Source organism: Oryctolagus cuniculus, chromosome 10 (genome assembly GCF_964237555.1).
Source record: "Oryctolagus cuniculus chromosome 10, mOryCun1.1, whole genome shotgun sequence".
In the NCBI taxonomy this organism is placed as follows: Eukaryota; Metazoa; Chordata; class Mammalia; order Lagomorpha; family Leporidae; genus Oryctolagus; species Oryctolagus cuniculus.
In genome coordinates this window covers 262,786-284,891 of record NC_091441.1, presented here as the reverse complement: position 1 = coordinate 284,891, position 22,106 = coordinate 262,786, and the positions used below count along the sequence as shown (strand labels likewise).

At 56.6% G+C, this 22,106-nt stretch overlaps 1 protein-coding gene across 7 annotated transcripts; it reads left to right on the top strand.

Annotated features, from left to right (window-relative positions):
* The first annotated feature begins 23 nt into the window (after nt 1-23).
* LOC100357112 (glyoxylate/hydroxypyruvate reductase B) lies at nt 24-21,167 on the top strand. Of its 7 annotated transcripts, XM_070050046.1 has the most exons (9): nt 24-239; nt 5,027-5,123; nt 6,596-6,694; nt 8,961-9,227; nt 12,985-13,369; nt 14,333-14,504; nt 17,882-18,060; nt 19,240-19,336; nt 20,852-21,167. In XM_070050046.1, exons 5-9 carry the CDS (start codon nt 12,988-12,990, stop codon nt 21,012-21,014), a joined length of 993 nt encoding a protein of 330 aa, XP_069906147.1. In that variant the 5' UTR covers nt 24-239; nt 5,027-5,123; nt 6,596-6,694; nt 8,961-9,227; nt 12,985-12,987; the 3' UTR covers nt 21,015-21,167. The 7 variants fall into 7 exon arrangements, with proteins under 7 accessions (XP_069906147.1, XP_051696398.2, XP_069906144.1 ...); XM_051840438.2 differs by lacking the exons at nt 5,027-5,123; nt 6,596-6,694 and having other exon boundaries at nt 56-195; XM_070050043.1 differs by lacking the exons at nt 5,027-5,123; nt 6,596-6,694 and having other exon boundaries at nt 56-195; nt 8,961-9,333.
* Nucleotides 21,168-22,106: the final 939 nt, after the last annotated feature.

Genomic DNA, 22,106 nt, shown 5'->3' with positions numbered 1-22,106 from the left:
GGGCCCCGCGTGCTCCCCCGGTCGCGTGCTCGTCCGGCTCGGCTCGGACGCGACCGGACGGGCTGGCCCCTGGTGTCCGCCTCCCTGGCCCAGCAGCGCGCGCCGGCCGGTCGCCGTCCTCGGCGCTCGCTCCCGCCACGGACAGCCTGGTCGCCTCCCGCGGGAGCGCGTGGCGTCACCGTGACGTCGCTCCAGGTGACGTGTGAAGAGCGACCGGGGCTCCCTCAGTCGGTCTTCCGGTCTGTGATGGCGCGGGGCGGGGCTGGCGGCCGCGCGGCAGCGGCCCACGCGTGAGCGCCGTGGCCGGCCCTGCCGTGACGTCGCGGAGCCCCGGCGCTGCGGCCGCGCCCTGAGGGGAGAAGTTGCTAATGCAGAACGTTCCGCGAGGGCCGGCGCCCGTCGGGGCTCAGCTCTGGGAGAGCTCGGGCGGGCGGGCGGGCGGGCGGCGTCGGGAGCAGAAACAATTCTGCGTTCTGAGACAAGGCTAGCCCCAAGGGTTAGAGGACGAAGTCGGAATTCTCGGGTGCGAGCGGGGCGGGGGCAGCGCCTGTGCCCCACGGAGCCCCTCCCTACGTCCCAGTCTGTCCTTTGTAAGTTTATTCGTTTGAGAGAGTTGCAGACCGAGAGGCAGGGGAGAGAGCCTCCACCCGCGGTTCACTCCCAGACGGGCCCCTCTGGAGCCAGGAGCTTCCTCCAGGTCTCCCACGCGGGTGCAGGGCCCGCGCACTCGGCCGTCTTCCGCCGCTTTCCCAGGCCATAGCAGGGGGCTGGATCCGGAGTGCAGCAGCCGGGACTCGGACTGGTGCCATTTGGGATGGCAGCCCGCCACACCACAGCACTGGCCCGAGATTGAGTGATTTATCAGAGACAGATCTTCCAACCTCTGGTTCATTCCTTCTCCGGCCTCGCAGCCAGGGCTGCCCCGGGCTGGAGCCGGGAGCCAGGAGCACTGGGGCCACCTGCTGCTGCCTCCCGGGGCACAGTAGCAGGAAGTCTGGATTGGAAGTGCAGCACCTGGGACTCGAACCAGCACTCCATGGGGGTTGCTGGTATCGGAAGTCCTCACCCCTGACTACTCTTCTCGTTCCTAAGAAAGAAGCCAAGCTGGCTTTCCAAAATTCGTAGCTCTCAGGCTCTGTCCGCGGCACTTTGGGGATATAGAAGAGGAAGTAAACACGTTTGGGGGCACGAGGGATGCGTATTCCCGATCTCATTGTCCTCCCTTCCGGGAGGAGAGGGTACTGCTGTGCCAGCCACCCCGGCCCCGCAGGGAGGTTTCAGAAGCCGGCTGGCTCTGGGTCGGGTGTGGTTGGACGGGCAAGACCTTGTGTTGCTTAGCTGCGGAAACCCTGCGTCCAGGCCTGTGGAAAGGGCCTCAGAATTGTCCCGAGTGTTCTTCGAAAGGGGCCAGTGTCCACCTGCTGATCTGCTGAGGCGGCCGAGGCTGGATCGGGGTTCACTGGTGCTGTGTGGCTGTGGGCACAGCTGCGCCTCCACACGTCGCAGGGTGGAACGTAGCAGAGAGCTGTTGGCAGAAGACTAGGGTCGCATTAATGTGGAAAGCAGAAGCCACTCGTGGTTGTTGCGGAAGTCGTGTGTGCAGAGGGAGGGGACTGCAGCGTCGGGACAGCGCTCACCCGGAGCCGGAGCGGGAGGAGCTGCCCGAGGGGCTGTGCTGAGGCTGTTTTTCCAGCTTGGTGGTGCATTGGCAGGGGCTCGTTTTATTCCTGTTCTTTACATCTGAGATGTGCCACAAGTATTCTTGCATGCGTATATAATTTTTTAAGAGTTCTTTGAAATTTATTTGAAAGGCAGTTAGGAGGAGGAGAAGGAGGAGGAGAGGGAGAGAGATACCTTCCATCCACTGGTTCCCTCCCCAGATGCTTACAATGGCCAGGGCTGGACCAGTCTGCATCCAGGAGCCCAGAGCTGCTTCCAGGTCTCCCACCTGGGTGCAGGGGCCCGAAGACTTGGGCCAGCCTCCACTGCTTTCCCAGGTGCATCAGCAGGGAGCTGGAGGAAGTGGAGCAGCTGGGTCTGGAACCCCTGCCCATATGGGATGCCGATGCCGGCTCTTTGTGCGCGTCTAATTAAACGGGCTGTTCTGTTGAGGTGGATTCCTTCTGAGAGGAGGAGCGTGGTGGGGCAAGAGGTTTGGAGTCACCACACAGACCCTGGGAGTGGGAGTCACTGGGAGTCAGGACTCGGTGAAAGCAGGCCAGAGGCCAGCAGCCCGCAGACTCATTTATTTCAGTTGGTGCAGCAGCTTAAATAGCCAAGGCAGCCAATCCGGTCAAGGGGCGGTCTATGCCCTAACCAGTCACAGCCTGTTGCCAGGCAGGCTCCGTTGCCAGGTGGGTTTCAAAGCCATTCCTGAGTAACTGACACTTGCTTGCCAGTGGCCATCTTGGCACGGCCTTCTTGCTTTTTCAATATCGACTTCCACCTGAACAGGAAATAACTGGCGATCTGTGTTTCTTCCTGCTGGGTTGGATTCAGTAGACCCCTCTGGGTAGGTGGCTGGACTGGAATAAAACTTGCAGGAGTCTTGTGACGACTGGTGTTACCCACTTTTTGCAAGGCGGCACTGGCTCAAGAGCTTTTTATGGTCTCGAAGTGAAAGTAACACCCACGCTCTCTTGGTCGAGACTTTGCAGCGCTGTTTTGGGAAAGCCTCACTCTGCTTTCACTGTGTGTTGAGCATGAGCACGAGCGGGATGGGGTGTCAGATGCTGGGAGCAGAGTCGCGAGCAGGATCGTGCACCTACCCTCGGGGGGCGTTCCGCAGAGGAGGCTGAGACGGCACAGACGGATCACACCGTGGTGGGGGGTGCCGGAGCCCTGCGGGGGTTCGGGGAGGTACGAGAGCACTTAGCGCAGGCGCGGGGAACATGCTTGGTGTGTGAGATTCAGGAGAGGCCTCTTGGGGACCTGCCGTTCACGTTGGGACCAGCAGGATGAGTGACAAACAACATGGCTCCTTTTTTAAAAAGCTTTAGGGGCTGCCGGCACTGTGGCATAGTAGGTTAAGCAGTGCCGGCATCCCATATGGGTCCTGGTTCAAATCCCAGCTGCTCTTCCTCCAATCCAGCTCTCTGCTATGACCTGGGAAAGCAGCAGCAGATGGCCCAGGTGCTTGGGCCCCTGCACCCACGTGGGAGACCTGGAAGCTCCTGGCTCCTAGCTCGGGTCAGCCCAATCCCAGCTGCTGCAGCCATTCTGGGAGTGAACCAGTGGATGGAAGACCTCTCTCTCTCCCTCTCTCTCTCTTTCTCTCTCCCTCTTTCTGTAACTCTACCTCTCAGATAAATAAATGTTTAACATGTTTTAAAAAGCTTTATTTATTCACTTGACAGGCAGTGACAGAAATAAAGCGACAGAGTGATCTCCCATCACTCCCCAGATGACTGCGACAGCCAGAGCTGGGCCAGGCTGGAGCCAGGAGCTCCTTCCGGGTCTCCCATGTGGATGGCAGGGCCAGGTACTTGGACGGTCTTCTGCTGCTTTAGCAGGGAGGGGACGCCGGTATCCCAGGCAGTGGCTTACCTGCGCCACAATACTGGCCCCTCGATATGTTGTTTGTTTTAGCTGGGAGTTCATCAGACTGGAGTGACTAGCATTTTAGTTCCTGCCAGCACAGTGGAAGCCCTGTGTAAACAGTGAAACAAAACGGGCTGCTTCCCCAGTCGGAAACTGCAAGCTGCCTCTCAGGTGTGTTTCCTTTGTCCCGTTCTGGAATTGCCACAGGATTCCCCTCTCAGGCTCTCCCAGGGCAGGCCTGAGCCTTGTGGGCTATGCTGTCCCATTTACAAATTGCTGGTTGCTCAAATAAATGCTTTAAAAATTTAATGTGCCCAAGTTTTTCCTTTATGATAGTATGTCAGAAAGTTCATGGAAAAAGGAATTCAAAGTAATTTGTGGGGCCGGCGCTGTGGCACAGCGAGTTGACACCCTGGCCTGCAGTGCCAGCATCCCATATGGGCGCTGGTTCTAGTCCCAGCTGCTCCACTTCCGATCCCGCTCTCTGCTGTGGCCTGGGATAGCAGTGGAGGATGGCCAAGTCCTTGGGCCCCTGTACCCACGTGGGAGACCCGGAAGAAGCTCCTGGCTCCTGGCTTCAGATCGGAGCAGCTCCGGCTGTTGTGTCCGTCTGGGGAGTGAACCAGCGGATAGAAGACCTCTGTCTCTGTCTCTGCCTCTCTCTGTAACTCTGTCTTTCAAATAAATAAAATAAATCTTTAAAAAAAAGTAAATTTGTTTTGGTAGAAAGACAATTTAAATTCCAGGTGCAGTTTTTGAAATACGTGTACTGTGATCCCCTCATATGCAAAGATCTCAAAGATTTCTTGTACCAAAATAAACTTATTTGATTCCATTTCCGCAGACTCTGTGAAAGACCCATGCAGCAGGGTATTCTCAGGTGCATGGCTACCTCCATGGTCAATTTTACGTTTTTATTTTTTAAGATTTATTTGGGGCTGGCGCTGTGGCATAGCAGGTAAAGCCACAGCCTGCAACAGTGGCATCTCATATCTTGGCTGCTCCACTTCTGATCTGGCTTCCTGCTAATGCACCTGGGAAAGCAGTGGAAGATGGACCAAGTGCTTGTGTCCCTGTATCCACGTGGGAGACTTGGATGGAGCTCCTGGCTGTGGTCTAGCCCAGCCCTACCCATTGCAGCCAACTGGGGAGTGAACCAGCAAATGGAAGACCTTTCTGGTTTTTTCTCTCTCTGTCCATCTCTAACTTGCCTTTCAAATAAATTATTTATTTATTTGAAAGGTAGAGTTACATAGAGGAGGAGAGACAGAGAGAGATCTTCCATCCATTGGTTCACTCTCCAGATGGCTGCAACTGGGCCAGGCTGAAACCAGGAGCCAGGAGATTCATCTGGGTCTCCCCCATGGGTGGCAGGGGCCAAGTACAATGCTGGCCGCAACCTCGGTCAATTTAGAGCAGTTCCCTTAGCTCAGAAGGAAGCGCTAACCCTACTGGCATGCTATTCCCACTCTGCTCTTCCCCGCAGCCCTGGGCCACCAGTAACCTGCCTTCTGTCTCTGGGCTCGCCTGCTTTGGACATTGCGTGCTCATGGAATCACGCTGAGACAGGGCTTTGAAATCAGGTGAGGTGGAAGCCTGGAGAGACGGGAGCTGTGAGGCCTAGCCACAGGCATCAGGGCCCAAGCGTGCTTTCCTTGACCAGACCGACCTCTGACCAGCTGACATCGGTCACACAGTGACTCAAACAGACCCTTCTCTGAAGCACTGATAACCAGCCACGCCTGCTCTTGTCAGTTACTGCAGTCCACGTGATAACCAGCCACGCCTGCTCTTGTCAGTTACTGCAGTCCACGTGATAACCAGCCACGCCTGCTCTTGTCAGTTACTGCAGTCCACGTGATAACCACCCACGGCCTGTGCTTGTCAGTTAGTGCAGTCCACGTGATAACCAGCCACGCCTGTGCTTGTCAGTTACTGCAGTCCACGTGATAACCAGCCACGCCTGCTCTTGTCAGTTACTGCAGTCCACATGATAACCAGCCACGCCTGCACTTGTCAGTTACTGCAGTCCACGTGATAACCAGCCACGCCTGCTCTTGTCAGTTACTGCAGTCCACGTGATAACCAGCCACGCCTGCTCTTGTCAGTTACTGCAGTCCACGTGATAACCAGCCACGCCTGCACTTGTCAGTTACTGCAGTCCACGTGATAACCAGCCATGCCTGCTCTTGTCAGTTACTGCAGTCCACGTGATAACCAGCCACGCCTGCTCTTGTCAGTTACTGCAGTCCATGTGATAACCACCCACAGCCTGTGCTTGTCAGTTAGTGCAGTCCACGTGATAACCAGCCACGCCTGCTCTTGTCAGTTACTGCAGTCCACGTGATAACCAGCCACGCCTGCTCTTGTCAGTTACTGCAGTCCACGTGATAACCAGCCACGCCTGCTCTTGTCAGTTACTGCAGTCCACGTGATAACCAGCCACGCCTGCTCTTGTCAGTTACTGCAGTCCACGTGATAACCAGCCACGCCTGCTCTTGTCAGTTACTGCAGTCCACGTGATAACCAGCCACGCCTGCTCTTGTCAGTTACTGCAGTCCACGTGATAACCAGCCACGCCTGCACTTGTCAGTTACTGCAGTCCACGTGATAACCAGCCACGCCTGCACTTGTCAGTTACTGCAGTCCACGTGATAACCAGCCATGCCTGCTCTTGTTAGTTACTGCAGTCCCAAGCACTGGCTTGCAGCTGCCTCTCCTGTTTCCTCTCCTTTGACCTGAGACCAGACTTCTCCGTTGTACTTACTTGAGCAGCTGGAACGCGTGGCTCCTGGGCGGCCGTGCTCACTGGGGCTGCATACACTCCCTGTTCTCCTGCCGATGTGCCTCCTCGTGGCTTTGAAGGCCGTGGGACAGCACGTGGTCCCTGTGGCTGCATCAAGTATTCACAGCGAGTGTCAGTACTCAGGCCTTTTCCCTGTTGAGTATCCTTCCGTTTATGACTGTGTTGCGTTTTATTGATGATTTGTCAGTTCACAGACATTTGGGTTCACAGACAGTGTGGCTGCTCCGACTAATGCTTTCTCTTGGGCAGGCGCCCGGGACGAGTGCTCTTTCCCATGCATGTGCGTGGAACCTTTTCCATCTGGTTGTTGTGTCACCTCTGGAGAAGTGTCTATTCAGTTTAAACTGGGTGAGTTCCCTTTTTGTTACTGACTTGTACGACTCTTCCCACTTTAAACACAGATCTCCCTGAACTTGATTTCAGGGGCTGGTGGTGGGCATGGAGGAGGTCACCCACATGTCTGGCACCTAGAACAGGCTCTTCACAGGCAGGACTGTGTGGGAAACATGGCATGGTTGCGGTTGTCATTACAGAGGAGGAGACTGCCCTGAGACCCGAGTGACCTTCAGACGCCGTCTGTGACCTGCAGTGATGACGGAAAGCACTGCTGGTCACAAAAATGGCATCTGAGGTCTTTATTTTTTATTTATTTATTTTTTAAAGATTTATTTATTTATTTGCAAGTCAGAGTTACACAGAGAGAGGAGAAGCAGAGAGAGAGAGATCGATCGATCGATCTTCCATCTGCTGGTTCACTCCCCAATTGGCCACAATGGCCGGAGCTGCGCCAATCCGAAGCCAGGAGCCAGGAGCTTCCTCCGGGTCTCCCATGTGGTGCAGGGGCCCAAGGACTTGGGGCATCTTCCACTGCTTTCCCAAGCCATAGCAGAGAGCTGGATCAGAAGTGGAGCAGCCGGGACTCGAACCGGCGCCCACATGGGATGCGGGTGCTTCAGGCCAGGGCGTTAATCCACTGTGCCACAGCGCCAGCCCCTGAGGTCTTTAAAAACAGAAGAGCACATAGGGGCCAGTGCTCTGGTGTAGCGGGTGAAGCCACCGCCTGCAGTGCCAGCATCCCATATGGGCACCAGTTCAAGACCCTGCTGCTCCACTTCTGATCCAGCTCTCTGCTATGGCCTGGGAAAGCAGTGGAAGATGGCCCAAGTCCTTGGGCCCCTGCACCCACGTGGGTGACCTGGAGGAAGCTCCTGGCTCCTGGCTTTGGATCGGCTCAGCTCTGGCTGTTGTGGCTGATTGGGGAGTGAAGCAGCGGGTGGAACCCCTCTCTCTCTCTCTCCCTCTCTCTCTCTCTCTCTCCCTGCCTCTGCTTCTCTGTGATTCTGCCTTTCAAATAAATAAAAAATAGAGCATGTGTTGGGGTAAAAACCAGTGTGGGAGCACTCACCCACCCCTCATGGAGGAGAATTCCTCTTTAAAAAAAAAATCCTTATTTTATTTATTTTCTTCTACTTGAAAGGCAGAGAGACAGAGAGACCTTCTGCCCACCTCCCAAATGCCAGCAATAGCTGGGCTGGGCCAGGCAAAAGCCAGGAGCCAGGCGCTCCATCCAGGTCCCCAGCACGAGTCGCAGGACCCAACCACTTGAGCCCTCCCCTGCTGCCTGCCAGGTTGTGTGTTAGCAGGACTCCGTCCAGGCATCTGACGGGGTCGCTGGCACCCCCTGCAGCAGCTTAACCCTGCACCACAACACCCACCCCGGGAGAATTTGTTTTCCACACACCTAGGCCTTGAGTGATCGTGGTGGTGGGGAGACAGAAAAAAATGACCTTGATTTTTTTCATTCATGGAGAAGGCAGCAAATTACTAGCAGGTGGAAAAGGAATAATCGTGAAAGGGGCTGAGAGGAGAGAAGGGAGGAGCCCTTGGTGCTGGTCTGAGACGAGTTCATACAAGTGAGGGGCGGGTGCTGTGCTGTGGCTGGGAAAGCCCCCTGCAGTGCCAGCATGCCATAAGGGCACCAGTTAGAGTCCCAGCTGCTCCACTTCCAATCGAGCTCCCTGCTATGGCCTGGGAAAGCGGTGGAAGATGACCCAAGTGCTTGGCCCCTGCACCCGTGTGGGAGGCCCAGAAGAAGCTTCTGGCTTCCGCCTTTGGCCTGGCGCAGTCCCAACCATTGCTGCCATTTAGGGAGTGAATCAGCAGGTGGAAGATCTCTCTCCAACTCTGCCTTTCAAATAAATAAATCTGTAAAAAAGAGTAAAAGTGAGGGAGATTCTGGGAGGGTGTTTGCCCGGCTGTCAAGTGTCGAGCGAGAAGGTGAAGAAGTGAGATTTTAAGAAACACTGCTGTGTGTTGAGCAGTCTCCTTCGGGTTCTCAGAAACTGGGTGTCTAATTGTTTTCCGTGTCTGCGTCACTCACCGAGAGCTGACCCCGCCCTGGGGTCTCTGCTGCTTCACCTTGAGAACACGAGTTTCAGGGAGCAGCCCCAGCCTCCCCGTCTCCTGCTGGGTCCTCGTCCCTTTGTTGTCTTCTTTCCCTCGCCCCATCTTTGTGTTTCTGTCCCTCAGGCAGTATTTTTACTGATTGCAAGTGGTGGTTACGTTTCCCACATTGCATTTTTAAGTCAAAAGTGCATTTTTTATTCTTCTCCAGGTTAAGCAGGTATCTGTGTACTCTGCCCCACACTCTGAGGCGGAGGAGTTCCTGGGGTTCCGGGCGTCCCCCGCGTGGGCAGGCTCAAGGGTCACCTGGCTCCTCGCCGCCTCCTGCAGCTGGCCGGCAGCGTGCAGACGAGAAAGAGCCGTCCGAGGAGACGGGAGCCCTGCGGGTCCTTCTGCTGCTTCTGAGCCCATTGCCTGGCGGCTTACCAGAGAAACCCTGAACTGAGAGCCTGACTCGGCTGAAGACAGTTCAACAAAGGTAATGCTGCCTGTTTACACTTGAGCAGCCACCTCACAAGAGGAGAGTGACTGACTTAACCTGCTGGAGCTCGCGGGAAGCGAAGTCCCCGAGCCGACACGGTCAGGTGGGCAGGCTGTGGCCCTCGGGTCTGTCCGTGTTTCCTGGGTCGGTGTAGCTTTGACGTGAGAATGCAGTGCTCTCCTCGGTCAGGTTAGGGTCCGCACAGCACGCCTGCCCGCCAGGCCTCCCCTAGCACTGTGAGGCCGGAACTAGGGGCCGGAGGAAGTGGGGCTTTGGGATGTGGTTCCAGGGCTGGCACCAGGGACGTCTCGCTTGGCTTGGCTGGTGGAGCCCGAGCCTTGGCGCCAGGTCCAGGACGCCGGCGGGGCGTCTTACGGTCTCTTCCTGCGTGCTGTGTCCCCATCTGGGCGCGCTCGGCTCCGCTGCTGGACGCTCCCTGCAGCTGAGACGGCTCAGAGTCTGCGGCTTGTTGGAAGCAGCCGTAGAGCAAGAGGCAGAGGCGGCCTGAGTGCCTGCAGCCGCGCTCCCTGCCCTCAGAGCAGCCGCAGGCCCTGTGTCCTGGGCCCCTCCAGTGCTGACGGGAGTGAGGGACGGACCTCCCACATGACACCGCTGGTGGGAAACCAGGCACTGCGCTGCCTCCCTGGGATTAACTCAGAGTGCCCTTATCTTGAATACAGCTAGTTTAACCTTTGACTCAGAGTTGAAGAAGTGCACTCTGGCTTCCTTCGACATCGGCAATGGCCTGAGCTTTGAACGGGTTCATTCTGCAGCTTTGCTTCCGGCCAAGTTCCAGTAGCACCGAGGTGAAATCCATTCATGAGCCTCAATGCTCAGAAAGCAGCAGGCTTGCTTTTTGGAGGAAGCAGATAAATACTTTACACAGTTTTAAATCAGGAACAAAGAACATGGAGTTTTAATTCTTCTGACGGATGTTAACATTTTTTTTTTTTACTTTCTCAGTAAAAGCTGGTTAGTTTCATTAGTCATTGCTGTGAAGGGGTTAAAATATGCTGCTCTGGCACATTAACTGTTTTGAGTTAAACACACTTCAACAACGGGTACAAAAAATCACTCTACCTGTATTCTCTTTCTTTTTTTAAAAGATTTTATTTATTTATTTGAGAGGTAGAGTTAAAGACAGAGAAAGGTCTTCCATCTGCTGGTTCCCCAAACAGCTGCAACAGCCGGAGCTGAGCTTCTTCCAGGTCTCCCACGTGGGTGCAGGGGCCCAAGCACTTGGGCCATCTTCTACTGCTTTCCCAGGCCACAGCAGAGAGCAGGATCAGAAGAGCAGCTGAGACTCGAACCGCCGCCCAAATGGGATGCTGGCACTGCAGGAGGAGGCCTAGCCCTCTAGACCACAGTGCCGCCCCTCTATTCTATTTCTTAAAAACAGGGTGAGCCTGGCATTGTGGTGCAGTGAGTTCGGCCTCTGCCTGTGATGTCAGCGTCCCATTCGAGCACTGGTTCAGATCCCGGCTGCTCAGTCTCCAATCCGGCTCCCTGCTGATGCACCTGGGAAGGCAGCAGTGATGGCTTAAGTACTGACGTGGGTGGAGCTCCCTGCTCCTGGCCTTCAGCCTGGCCCAGTCCTGACCATTGTGGCCATCTGGGGAGTGAACCAGTGATGGAAGACACCTTTCTCTCCCCTCCCTCTTTGTCCTCTCCCCTAACTCCTCTCACCCTCTCTTTCCCTTTCCTTCTGAAACTCCACCTTTCAAATAAGTAAAATAAATCTTAAAAAGAAATCAGAAGCTAGAGGCCCATGTAGAACACGTTGTCCCCTGGGAGAGCTGCACAGACACACCTGTTGAGTGGTCCCTTCCCCCCGCCCCCCGTTAACTGTCCAGCCGCAGCCCTGGGCTCGCATTCCACAGCTCACAGCTCGTCCAGTTCAGTGGTGGTGATGGACTCCACTTCCATGTGTGTAAAGCTTCTAGTAAATAACCTCCTTTGCTTTCCCCGTTAATCTCTTTCAAAAATTAATCAGTTGAGGCCGGCGCTGCAGCTCAGTAGGCTAATCCTCTGCCTGCGGTGCCGGCACACCGGGTTCTAGTCCCGGTTGGGGCGCTGGATTCTGTCCCGGTTGCCCCTCTTCCAGACCAGCTCTCTGCTGTGGCCCAGGAGTGCAGTGGAGGATGGCCCAAGTGCTTGGGCCCTGCATCCTGTGCGAGACCAGGAGAAGCACCTGGCTCCTGGCTTCCGATCAGCGCAGTGCGCCATTGGAGGGTGAACCAACGGCAAAAGGAAGACCTTTCTCTCTGTCTCTCTCTCTCACTGTCCACTCTGCCTGTCAAAAAAAAAAAAAAAAAGAAAAGAAAAAGAAAAAGAAAAAAATCAATCAGTTGAGAGGCCGGGACTGTGGCACAGCAGGTTAAAGGCCCGGCTTCCCATATGGGTGCTGGTTTGAGTCGCGGCTGCTCCACTTCTAATCCAGCTCCCTGCTAATGTGCCTGAGAAAGCAGCAGAAGATGGCCCAAGTCCTTGAGCCCCAGCACCCACGTGGGGGACCTGGAAGAAGCTCTTGGCTGCTGGCTTTGGCCTGGCCCCGCCCAGGTCATTGTGGCCACTTGGGGGGTAACTAGCAGATGGAAGACCTCTTTCTGTGTGTGTGTGTCTCTACCTCTCTATCTGTAACTCTACCTTTCAAATAAATAAATCTTTAAAAAATTAATTAGTTGGGGCTGGCATTGTGGCATAGCAGGTAAAGCTGCCACCTGCGGCACCAGTATCCTATATAGGTGCTGGTTCAAGTCCCAGCTACTCCACTTCTGATCCAGCTCTCTGCTAATGGCCTGGGAAAGCAGCAGAAGGTGGGCCAAGTGCTTGGGCCTCTGTACCCACATGGGAGACTCGGAGGAAGCCCCTGGCCCCTGGCTTCTGTCTGGCCCAGTCCCAGCCATTACACCATTTGGGAGGTGAACCAGCGGATGGAAGATCTCTACCTCCTTTCCTCTCTCTAACTCTGCCTTTCAAGTAAGATAAAATCTTTTAAAAACATAAGAATAAAAAGTTAATTTGAAAGGCAAAGAAACACAGAAAGGAAGAAGTGGAGATCTTTTTTCACTGGTTCACTTCCCAAATGTCCACAAGTGGGCTGAAGCCAGGAGCCCAGGACCCCATCAGGTTTCCCATGCAGCCATTTGGAGAGTAACCAGAGTTCAGATCTCCCTCTGTGACTCTGTCTGGCAAATAAATAAATACATAAATGTTTCTAAAAAGTTGTGACTGGAAGCAACCATTCACTATGTCCCTGTTTTCCTTTGTGTGTGTATTTTGGGGGGTCCCTACTCTGGGAATGGCTTACTTCCTGGGTGGTCTGGCTCCCTCTCGTGGGCCTGTGGTACAGTGTTGGCCATGCAGTTGTTGGCTGCCTCATAGGTCTGCTGCTGCGCTCGTCACGTGGGTGCAGCAGAGGCTTCCCCCAGGCAGACGCAGAGGGAAGGAGTGGGGAGAGGTCTGTGCAGAAAGGGGGCGGGGGGTGCAGGGGGTGCGGAAGAAGACAAGCGTGGGCCTGGAGTGCCAACAGCAGCCGCGTCCTTGCCTGGCACCGGCCACCTGGGTCGGTGCACCCAGCCACTCAGGGTGGGCGTGTGGATAAGGCAGCCAGGAAGGGGCCCGGGGCAGACCTGCTGCTTGTCCGGCTTCATGGGAATCTGCCCTGGTCACGTGGCTCCACAGCGAGTGGTGAGTGGCAGAGGCCCGCTTGGGCTGTCCTCCGACTGCAGATGCGGCCTGTGTCTTCCCGCAGGTCATGGCAGACCAGGAGCTGCCCTGTGTGCTGGTGTCTGGATTCGAAGGACCATGTGGTGTGTTCAAGGATCACGTCGGAGACCTGCAGAAGCACTTCCGTCTCATTACCATGAAAGAATTTCTGAAAAATAAAACACAGCTCAGCCAACAGATCCAGGCAGTGTACATCTGGGGTGGAGAGCCCGTGATCGACCGCCAGCTGCTGCAGAGCCTGCCCTCCCTGAAGATCATCGCCAGTGCAGGTGTGGGCGTGGACCACCTGGACCTGCCGCTCATCGCCAGCTTCGGGGTGAAGGTGGCCAACACACCCCAAGCCGTGTCCAGCCCCACAGCAGATCTGGGCATGACGCTGCTGCTGGCTGCAGCGCGTAGGCTCCTAGAAGGTACGTGCCCACTGAAGGCCTGGGGATTCAAAGAATCAGTGATAAATGTGCCGGTATTCACGTGCAAATAACTGAACACACAGTCTTGCAACTGCATGTCTTTCTCTGCTCCTGGTTTTTTTTAATATTTAGGTATTTGAAAGAGTTCCAGAGGGGCAGAGAGAGAGAGAGAGAGAGAGAGAGAGGTCGGTCTTCCTTTTGCTGGGTCGCTTCCCAAATGGCCGCAATAGCTGGAGCTGAGCTGATCTGAAGCCAGGAGCTTCTTCTGAGTCTCCCATATGGGCGCAGGGGCCTAAGCACTTGGCCATCTACTGCTTTCCCAGGCTGTAGCAGGGATCGGAAGTGGAGCAGCTGGGACTCGAACCTGCGCCCTTATGGGATGCCAGCACTGCAGGCTGCGGCCTCTGCTCCTGATTTTCTCATACCTCACCCAGGACTTCCTCTCACTTAAGAATTGGACCACGTGTGGTCACTTGCAGCCTCCAGTGGCACCCAAGCCTGACCACCGGGAGTAAATGCTCTGTGGTTAGGGGTCTCCCATGGTGGTTCCTCCCGCGCCAGATTTCACACACCCTTGCAACAGGTGGTGAACTGTGTATGAAGTGGCTTCAGAACCAACTTGGAAACACTCTTGGGTGACTGGCAGGTCAGCCTGTGCCCTGGGGCTCCTGGGGCTGTGGCCCACGGGAGAGGGGGTAGGTCTGGGGTACCCTGGGAGCTCCCTGGCCAGGTCGCGTTGCTGTGCCGGTGGGGTTCTGGGTGAAGGGCTTGAGAACCTGCAAGGGCAGGTTCTGTCCGCAGCCCACTGCTGCCCACACCCCAGAGCAGGAAGCTGCAACCAGAGATGGGAACGGAGCTGCTGTCTGAGGAAGCACGCGCCCCGGGTCACTTCTTCGGAAGCACAGGCGGAGTGCCCGTGTGCCGGGCTGCTGCCAACACTCACTCTGCTCTTTGTGTGTTTAGGTTGCCAGCTGGCTCTCTCGCCAGAGACAGAGAGCTTCTCCATCAACTGGATGGGTCAGGGGGTGACAGGGGCCACTCTGGGGATCGTCGGCATGGGCAGCATTGGCTATAAGGTCGCGCAGAGGGCCAAAGCATTTGAAATGAAGATTCTGTACCACAATCGGAACCGCAGGTAAAATTCAGAGAAATGGATTTTTGGAATTAACTGAGCCAAATGTGGCCCCAGTGCCGTCAGTGCGGCTGGGTGCACATCCCCCCAGCTGCTTTGGAAAAAGATTTAGGGGCCGGTGCTGTGGTATAGCAGGTAAAGCCACTGCCTGCAGTGCCTGTACCCCTTATGGACGCTATTGTTCTAGCCCTGGCTGCTCCACTTCCAATCCAGCTCCCTACTATGGCCTGGGGAAGCAGTGGAAGATGGCCCAAGCCCTTGGGCCCCTGCACCCACGTGGGAGACCCGGAAGAAGCTCCTGGCCCCTGGTTTCAGATCGGCACAGCTCTGGCCTTTGCGGCCAATTGAGGAGTGAACCAGTGGATGGAAGACCTCTCTCTGTCTCTCTGTCTCTCTGTCTCTCCTTCTCTGTAACTTTGACTTTCAAATAAATAAATAAAACTAAAAAAGATTTACTTAAAAGGCAGAGAGAGGGAGAGACAGAGACCTTCCATCTGCTGGTCCACTCCCCAGTACCCACAACAGCCAGGCCAAAGGCAGGAAGAGAGCTCCCTCTGGATCTCCCATGCGTGTGGCTGGGATCAGACCACTGCCTCCCGGGTGTGCGTCGGGAGGAATGGAGTCAGCTGCGGAGCCGGACTCGCAGCCGGGCGTGGGCGTGGGCGTGGGTGCTAGGAACACCGGCTCCCTCCAGATTATGACCATGGAAGGTGCTGCCCACCCCACTGTGTAGTCTGCTTGCTTCGGTGACAGGGCCGGACGCTCAGACCGGTCAGCAGAGATCCTGTGGGCTCTCAGAGCGCCAGCTTCTCTTTCAGTCGTGTCTGGCGGTGTGGGTGGCGACTCCAAGGAGCGCCTTGAGCCGTTTGAGGGGACCGCGCTGTGTTGCTGACGGCTCTGGAACCTTCACCGTGACTCCCCCTCCCCCACACCTGTCCTCAGCACCCCCAGAGCTCGTGTCCAGCTTGGACGTCCACACGTGCATCACAGTTCCACGTCCAAGCTGGGCACCGGGCTTGTGCCCTCCCAGCTGGACTGCTTTACTCCCAGAAAGTGCTCCCTTCCTGAGGACGGCTGCGGCCCCACCCTGCCCAGGGTCACCCATCAGGTTCCCTTCCCTTCCTGGTGTTGCTTCTGTCCCTGCCGCCCACGCCCTGACCCCTGAACCACACACAGACCCTCCAAGCTGCCCCTGCAGACCACCACAGGGCCCTGCACAAGCCGGTGCCTCTGCGGCTCCTGCTGTCTGTCTCACGTCATCTAAGTACCTCATCTCAGGAATTTTTAAATGCATAAGATAGATTTAATATATTGTCAGTTATATTGAAATGCAGTTTTCTAAATATCAAAAAACCTGTCATGTAATATTTGTGCTGCTTTTTAACTGGTTAACGAGATCCCAGCAACAGGCTGGGCAGGGTGGGTAGTACGGATGACCTGAGGTGCTCTTGGGAGATGAACGCTGTCCACTACTGACACAGCCGAGGGAAACGCAGCTTCCTGGTAGGGTCGGTGGCCTGAGCTGCGCCTGTGGCCCCATCGGTTCCCGGTTCCCTGCACTCGGGCAGAACAGCCAGCCCCACAGCAGACGCGCTGTTTGCCGCCTGACTGCTTAGCTCCTTCCACCAGGAATGCCCTCATACCTGTTCTCCTCCCTCGCTGGCGTTTCTCTGTGTGTCCGTCTCCTGGAAGGGTGCGTGCTCCCAGGGGTCAGAGATCTTCTCCACACCTTTGCCACTGTCTCCAGCACTCAGCACAGGGCAGTCACCCTATCAACACTCCTTAAACACACTCACACACCGGACGGAGTTCTGGTCTTCCAAGAAGCGGGAGAACTGTTCTTGTTTTCTGTAACTGACATTTATGGAGGCGTGAGAAGCTGGAAGAGTCTGATTTTTAAATTAGAGATTTAAAATTAGGATTTTAATTTTTAAAAATTTGTTTTCATTCTTTAATTTGAAAGGCAGAAACACACACACACCACTGGGGGAAAGAAATCTTTCATCCATTGGTTTACTCCCCAAATGGCCACAAGAACAGAGCTGGGCCAACAGAAATCAGGAGCCAGGAACTCCATCCTGGTCTCCCACGTGGGTGGCAGGATCACCCGCTGCCTCCCGGGGTGCACATGACCAGGAGGCCGGGGTCAGAAGGCGGCTGGGACAGATGTGCTGTGATCTCCCACATGGGTGGCAGGATGGCCCGCTGCCTCCCGGGGTGCACGTGACCAGGAGGCCGGGGTCAGAAGGCGGCTGGGACAGATGTGCTGTGATCTCCCACGTGGGTGGCAGGATGGCCCGCTGCCTCCCGGGGTACACGTGACCAGGAGGCCGGGTCAGAAGGCGGCTGGCACAGATGTGCTGTGATAGGAACTGCAGGTGTCCCAGCGGCAGCTCAGCTGCCCCGGATAGAAAATTCTATCAGAATTTCCCCCTAACTTGGCAGTGACTGCACGATAGACAATGGCTACCAAGGATGCTGTGAACGCCTGGGGCTGAGGACTTCTGGAGTCATCAGAGCAGGACTCAAGGTTTGACTGAGAAGTCAGGGTCCTCCTGTGTCAGATGCTTGGACGCCTGCTGTCGCCCAGCGGCAGCAGTGCAGTGTTGTCTGGAGGCCTGGATGTGTTTGTGCGGCCTCTGGCCATACTGAAGCTTGGGTGGGGGTGAGGTCTCTGGTGGCTCAGAGGAAGTTCCTGCCTGGAGCCGCAGTCTAGTCGGCACCTGCAGAGGCGAAGGGTGAGCAGGTGGGCACAGGTGAGTCAGAGACTCCAGGGATTCCTGGTGGCCAGAAGGGGCTGTCTGGATGCAGGATCTCCCGGGCCCAGGTTTCTTTCCTGGGGAGCGCAGGACGGGAAGCGACAGCAGTCCTCTCTCTCCCGAGTCCTTATGCGAGCCGCTTGGCTGCCGCCAGGAACGCTGGCTGCAAGAGCCAGTGAGCGAGAAGCATGAAAGTCTGCTGATGGACACGGGATTTTCACAGGGCGGTTAAGTCTGGAGGGAAAAACCAGACATGACGCTTTTTTAGTTTTAAGACATAGAACAGTATGTTTCTGTGGGAATGACAGGACAGACGGATCCCTGGGTGACGGCAGTGAACTCCGGAGCCGTCACTGAGATACATGTGGGATGCAGAACCCAGTGGAAGACACGGGTGAGGCAGTTTTCTGGCAGTGGTGTGTGAAGGACCTGCCTCCCAGAACCTTCATGATCACTCGGGGCAGGAAAGGTGGGCCACGTGGCCTTCTTGCAGGCACAGTGCCTCCAGCGAGTCCACCCTGAAATGACCAGCATCCAGTTCGGCCCTCCCTCCCTCCTCCCTCTGGGGCCATCAGGCCAATTCCTGACACGAGAACGGGATTTCCCTTGTTTCCCTCCTAGGCCACGGGAGGAGGAGGAAGCTGTTGGGGCCACTTACTGTGAGAAAATGGAGGACCTGCTGCGACAGTCGGACTTCGTGATGCTGGCCCTGCGCCTGACCCCTGAGACCCGGGGCCTGCTCGGGAGGCGGGAGCTGGCCCTGATGAAGCCCACGGCTGTGCTTGTGAACATCAGCAGAGGTACGGCGGCCCCTTGGTCTGAAGGCCAGCTCGGCCAGAAAACAGTGCAGGAGAAACCTCAGGTCTGCTTTGGCTTGGCTAGGGAACGCTTCTTCCTGAATGCCTGCCGAGGTCTGCAAAGTCCACTTGAATTGGCAGGCGAACTACGGGCATTCCACCTTCTGTTTAGAAATGTTACTGCTTTTGTCTCCACATCATTTGAAACCTCAAATTAGAAAAAAACAAAGACTGATGACAATGGTACAGGATAGCAGCTTTCAGACCCGTTTGGGGTTAGGGCGGCATCAGTCGATCCTCTGGGTTCAGTTACAGGGAGTTTGTGGGGATTAGTCTCCTGAGCCTCACTTCCAGCAGTGCTTGTTAACTTGGTATTTGACATTTACATGCCCTGGGTTGGATGTGGCTTTTAGACAGAAGACTCGGGGGCTGGGTGCTGAGGGCAGATCTCCACGCCTTGCGGGGAAAGACGTGTTGCCAGAAACCCCTGGGCACGCTGTGTGAATTCAGCTCTCGCCACAGAATGCTGCAGGCAGCGCTTGCCCTGCACCCTCACAGGGCCCAGCTCATAGATTCTACAGTTTTCTGGAAGTTAAGACCTTAGTTCCCACAGAGGCTGGATTGGCCTGGCTCTAGGAACAACCACCCCAGTAGAGCCCGGATGTGCTTCTCCCTGCAGCCGCACAGGGTCTCTGACTCGGCGTGGCCGCAGCACCTCCGCTGGCCTCAGGGCCTCTCCAGCATCAGCTGCCCAGCGTGCCCCTGCGTGTGCTTGAGCTCAGAGTTAGGCTCACGCTGCGTTTGTTCAGTTTGCAAATGTGGGCATCAGACTGTCAGGAAGCTCCATTTTCTGAGCTCAAAGCCTCTGACAGTTCTGGGAGGTAAAAGGAGCTGTGCCCAGCAAGTGTCACACAGGAGCCTGCCGCGTCACGGAGGGTCCAGTCGGGCCACGCACATGCTGGGCTAGCGTTCTGCCCACCACGTGCTGGGCTCAGGCCTGGTTTTTAATGGTGCAGTTATAAATCGGACAGCGTGAAGTTCACATGTTCTCTGTTAAAACAGTTGATGCATTTACACGTTTAGAACAAAACTGAGATGTGTCTAAAGCAGTAGCAGGTGTGACGAAGTCGTTCCTGCGTGTGGTCAGCTGTGGTGACCACAGCGGCCTTGTTGTGCATTCAGGTCTGCTGGTTGATCAGGACGCGCTGGTGGAGGCTCTTCAGACTGGGGTCATTCACGCCGCCGCGCTGGACGTCACACACCCGGAACCCCTGCCCAGGTAACAGATTCCATAGTCCTAGCATGAGAGGGCAGAGTCTGACAGCTGTGGGGCCTGGACAGCTCTGCGTCCACACCTCTGTGGAAGAGAGCAGTGGGCCCAGGGTGGACGCTGCATGGTCTTTCTCTTACTGGAGCTAAAGTGGCTCCTCCCTTAACTCTGGCCCTGACTTGCCCTCCAGAGCTTCCGAGTTGGGTCATTCCTAGAAACTTGTGTGGTTTCATCCTCATCTTCTGTTTCGAGGCTGTATACCCCGCACTCTTCCACTGTAGCCTCCATGGTGAGGTGTCAACACACATTACCAGTAGAATCGGCTTCCTCCCCAAGGTTTGTTTTTAAGGTCCCAAGACTGAACCGAGTAATCATGTTGTGACCTGACCACTGGGGAAGGCACATGCCAGCACCAGCATGCACACTTGTCCTGGAAACCTGACCACACATTTGGTTGGTGTTTTTTTAAAGATTGATTTATTTGAAAGTCAGAGTTGCAGAGAGAGAGAGAGAGAGAGGTCTTCCATCCGCTGGTTCATTCCTCAATTGGCTGCAGCGGCCAGAGCTGCACCTATCCGAAGCCAGGAGCTTCTTCCGGGTCTCCCATGTGGGTGCAGGGGCCCAAGGACTTGGGCCATCTTCCACTGCTTTCCCAGGCCACAGCAGAGAGCTGCATCGGAAGTGGAACAGCCAGGACTGGAACAGCCTGTATGGGGTGGCGGCACTGCAGGCGGCAGCTTTACCCACTACAGCACAGTGCCAGCCCCCAGAGGCTCTCTTAAGTGTGGTCTGGAGACCTGTTCAGGGATCCATGAAGTCTGCTCTTATATTACATAGACGTCACTCAGCTTCCCACTTGTCTCTCGGAGCTGAAAGCCATGTGATGACGTCATCACCGGGACAGCTGACGGAGTGTGTGCTGCTGGATCACTGTATTTATTTTTTCACTTTTAGTTTCTCACATGATAGACACTGATAGATGTACGGGGCAGGCATTCGGCCCAGCTTGGGATGCCTGCATCGCAGACAGGAGTCCGGGCTGTACTTCTGATTCTGGGTTTCTGCTCATGTAGACCCTGGGAGGTCACAGATGTGGGCTCCAGTACTGGGGCCCCTGGAGCCCACAGAGACGCAGATTGTGTTCCCGGCTCCTGGCCTCAATCTGGCTTACCTCTGGTTTTAGTGGGCATTTGGGGAATGAACCAGTGGATGGAAGATCTGTTTCTACGTCTCTGCCTTCCAAATCGAAGTGGTCGTGAGTCTCAGCCCTCTTCCAGCTGGTGTGAGGTCTCTCTCCTGCCCACTTCCTGGTAGCTGGCCTTTCCTGGTGGAACTTCACCCCTGTAAACATGAGTTCAGCTGGTCAGCCTGGACCAGTGCTGACCTCCCAGCAGCCGTCCTCCTCTCGCGGGCCAGCGTCTGGGTCTGCCGACACGGCTCTGGGGTCACTCCGCCTCGGGAGCTGGAGCCCAGGAGGGCTAGACCCCAGAGCAGGTCTGGCAGCGCCCTCAACCTGTGTTTCAGAGACCACCCCCTGCGGGGGCTGAAGAACGTCATTCTGACGCCTCACATGGGAAGTGCGACTCACCAAGCCCGGCGACAGATGATGGAAGACCTGGTTGAGAGCGTGCTGGCGGCTCTCAGCGGCCTCCCCATTCCCAACGAAGTGGTGGGGAGAGCGACTTAGGGAGGCCTGCCGTGGAGGCCAGTCAGCTCGGCGGGGTCATCAGCTCGGCCGGCCGCACCCTGTGCTCAGGAGCCTCCTCCAGGTCCCGACCTGCCAACGGCCCAATTCCTATTAAAACCTCGGCTGGCTGGGGCATTTAGTAGTCTGTTGCCATCCTCTGGTCAAGTCTGGTCACTTGATTTCTCTCTTATTTTTTGTTTTTGAGAGGTGGAGTGAGGTCTTCATCCGCTGAGCCGCAATGGCCGGGGCTGTGCTGACCCAAGGCCAGGAGCCGGGAGCTTCCTCCGGGTCTCCCACGCGGGTGCAGGGGCGCAAGGGCCCGGGCCATCCTCCCCTGCTCTCCCAGGCCACAGCAGAGAGCTGGACGGGACTCCGGCGCCCGAGCGACGGCGGGCCGCCCGCGGAGCTCAGCGCGCTGCGCAGCCGGCCCCGCCGACACCCCGCTCACCGTTCACGTCTCAGTGTCCAGCAAAGCGTTCCCGAGGGCCTTGTGCGGGGCTGCCTTGGAGGCCGCCTCGTGGGTCCCGGTTCTGCACAGACAGGGACTAGGACCCTGGCGGTGCAAACGCGGGGACACGAATCCCTGCGGGTTCGGGGTACACCGAGGGGCAGCTCGTCGGCCCCGCCTTCTCTCTTCCTTTGCGCGCGTCCTGTTTCCTGCCCTTTAACAAACCGGGTGCCTTCGGTCCCAGCTCCCGCCCACACGGGTCCCGGGAGGCCGCCGGCGAAACCTACCGAGCCCCAGGGCTCACCCGGCGCCGCCTGCCCTGCCCTCGTGCGCTGATCAGCCGACGCACCGCCCACAACCACGCGAGCACCGCCCACAGCCCCGCCCGTGACCACGTGAGCCCCGCCCTCGCGCACGATCAGACGCCGCCGCGCCGTCGGCGCCCCGCCTCCGCACGTTGACTCGAGCCTCGCCCCGCCTACACGCCGGCGTGTCCACACGAGCCACGCCCCTCACACACCAGTCGACGCCCCGCCCACACGCCGCCCATAACCACGCGAGCCCCGCCCCTCACGCACGACCACGCGGCGCCCCGCCCGCACGACGTCCCGCCTCCGCACGTCGAGTCGAGCCCTGCTCCGCCC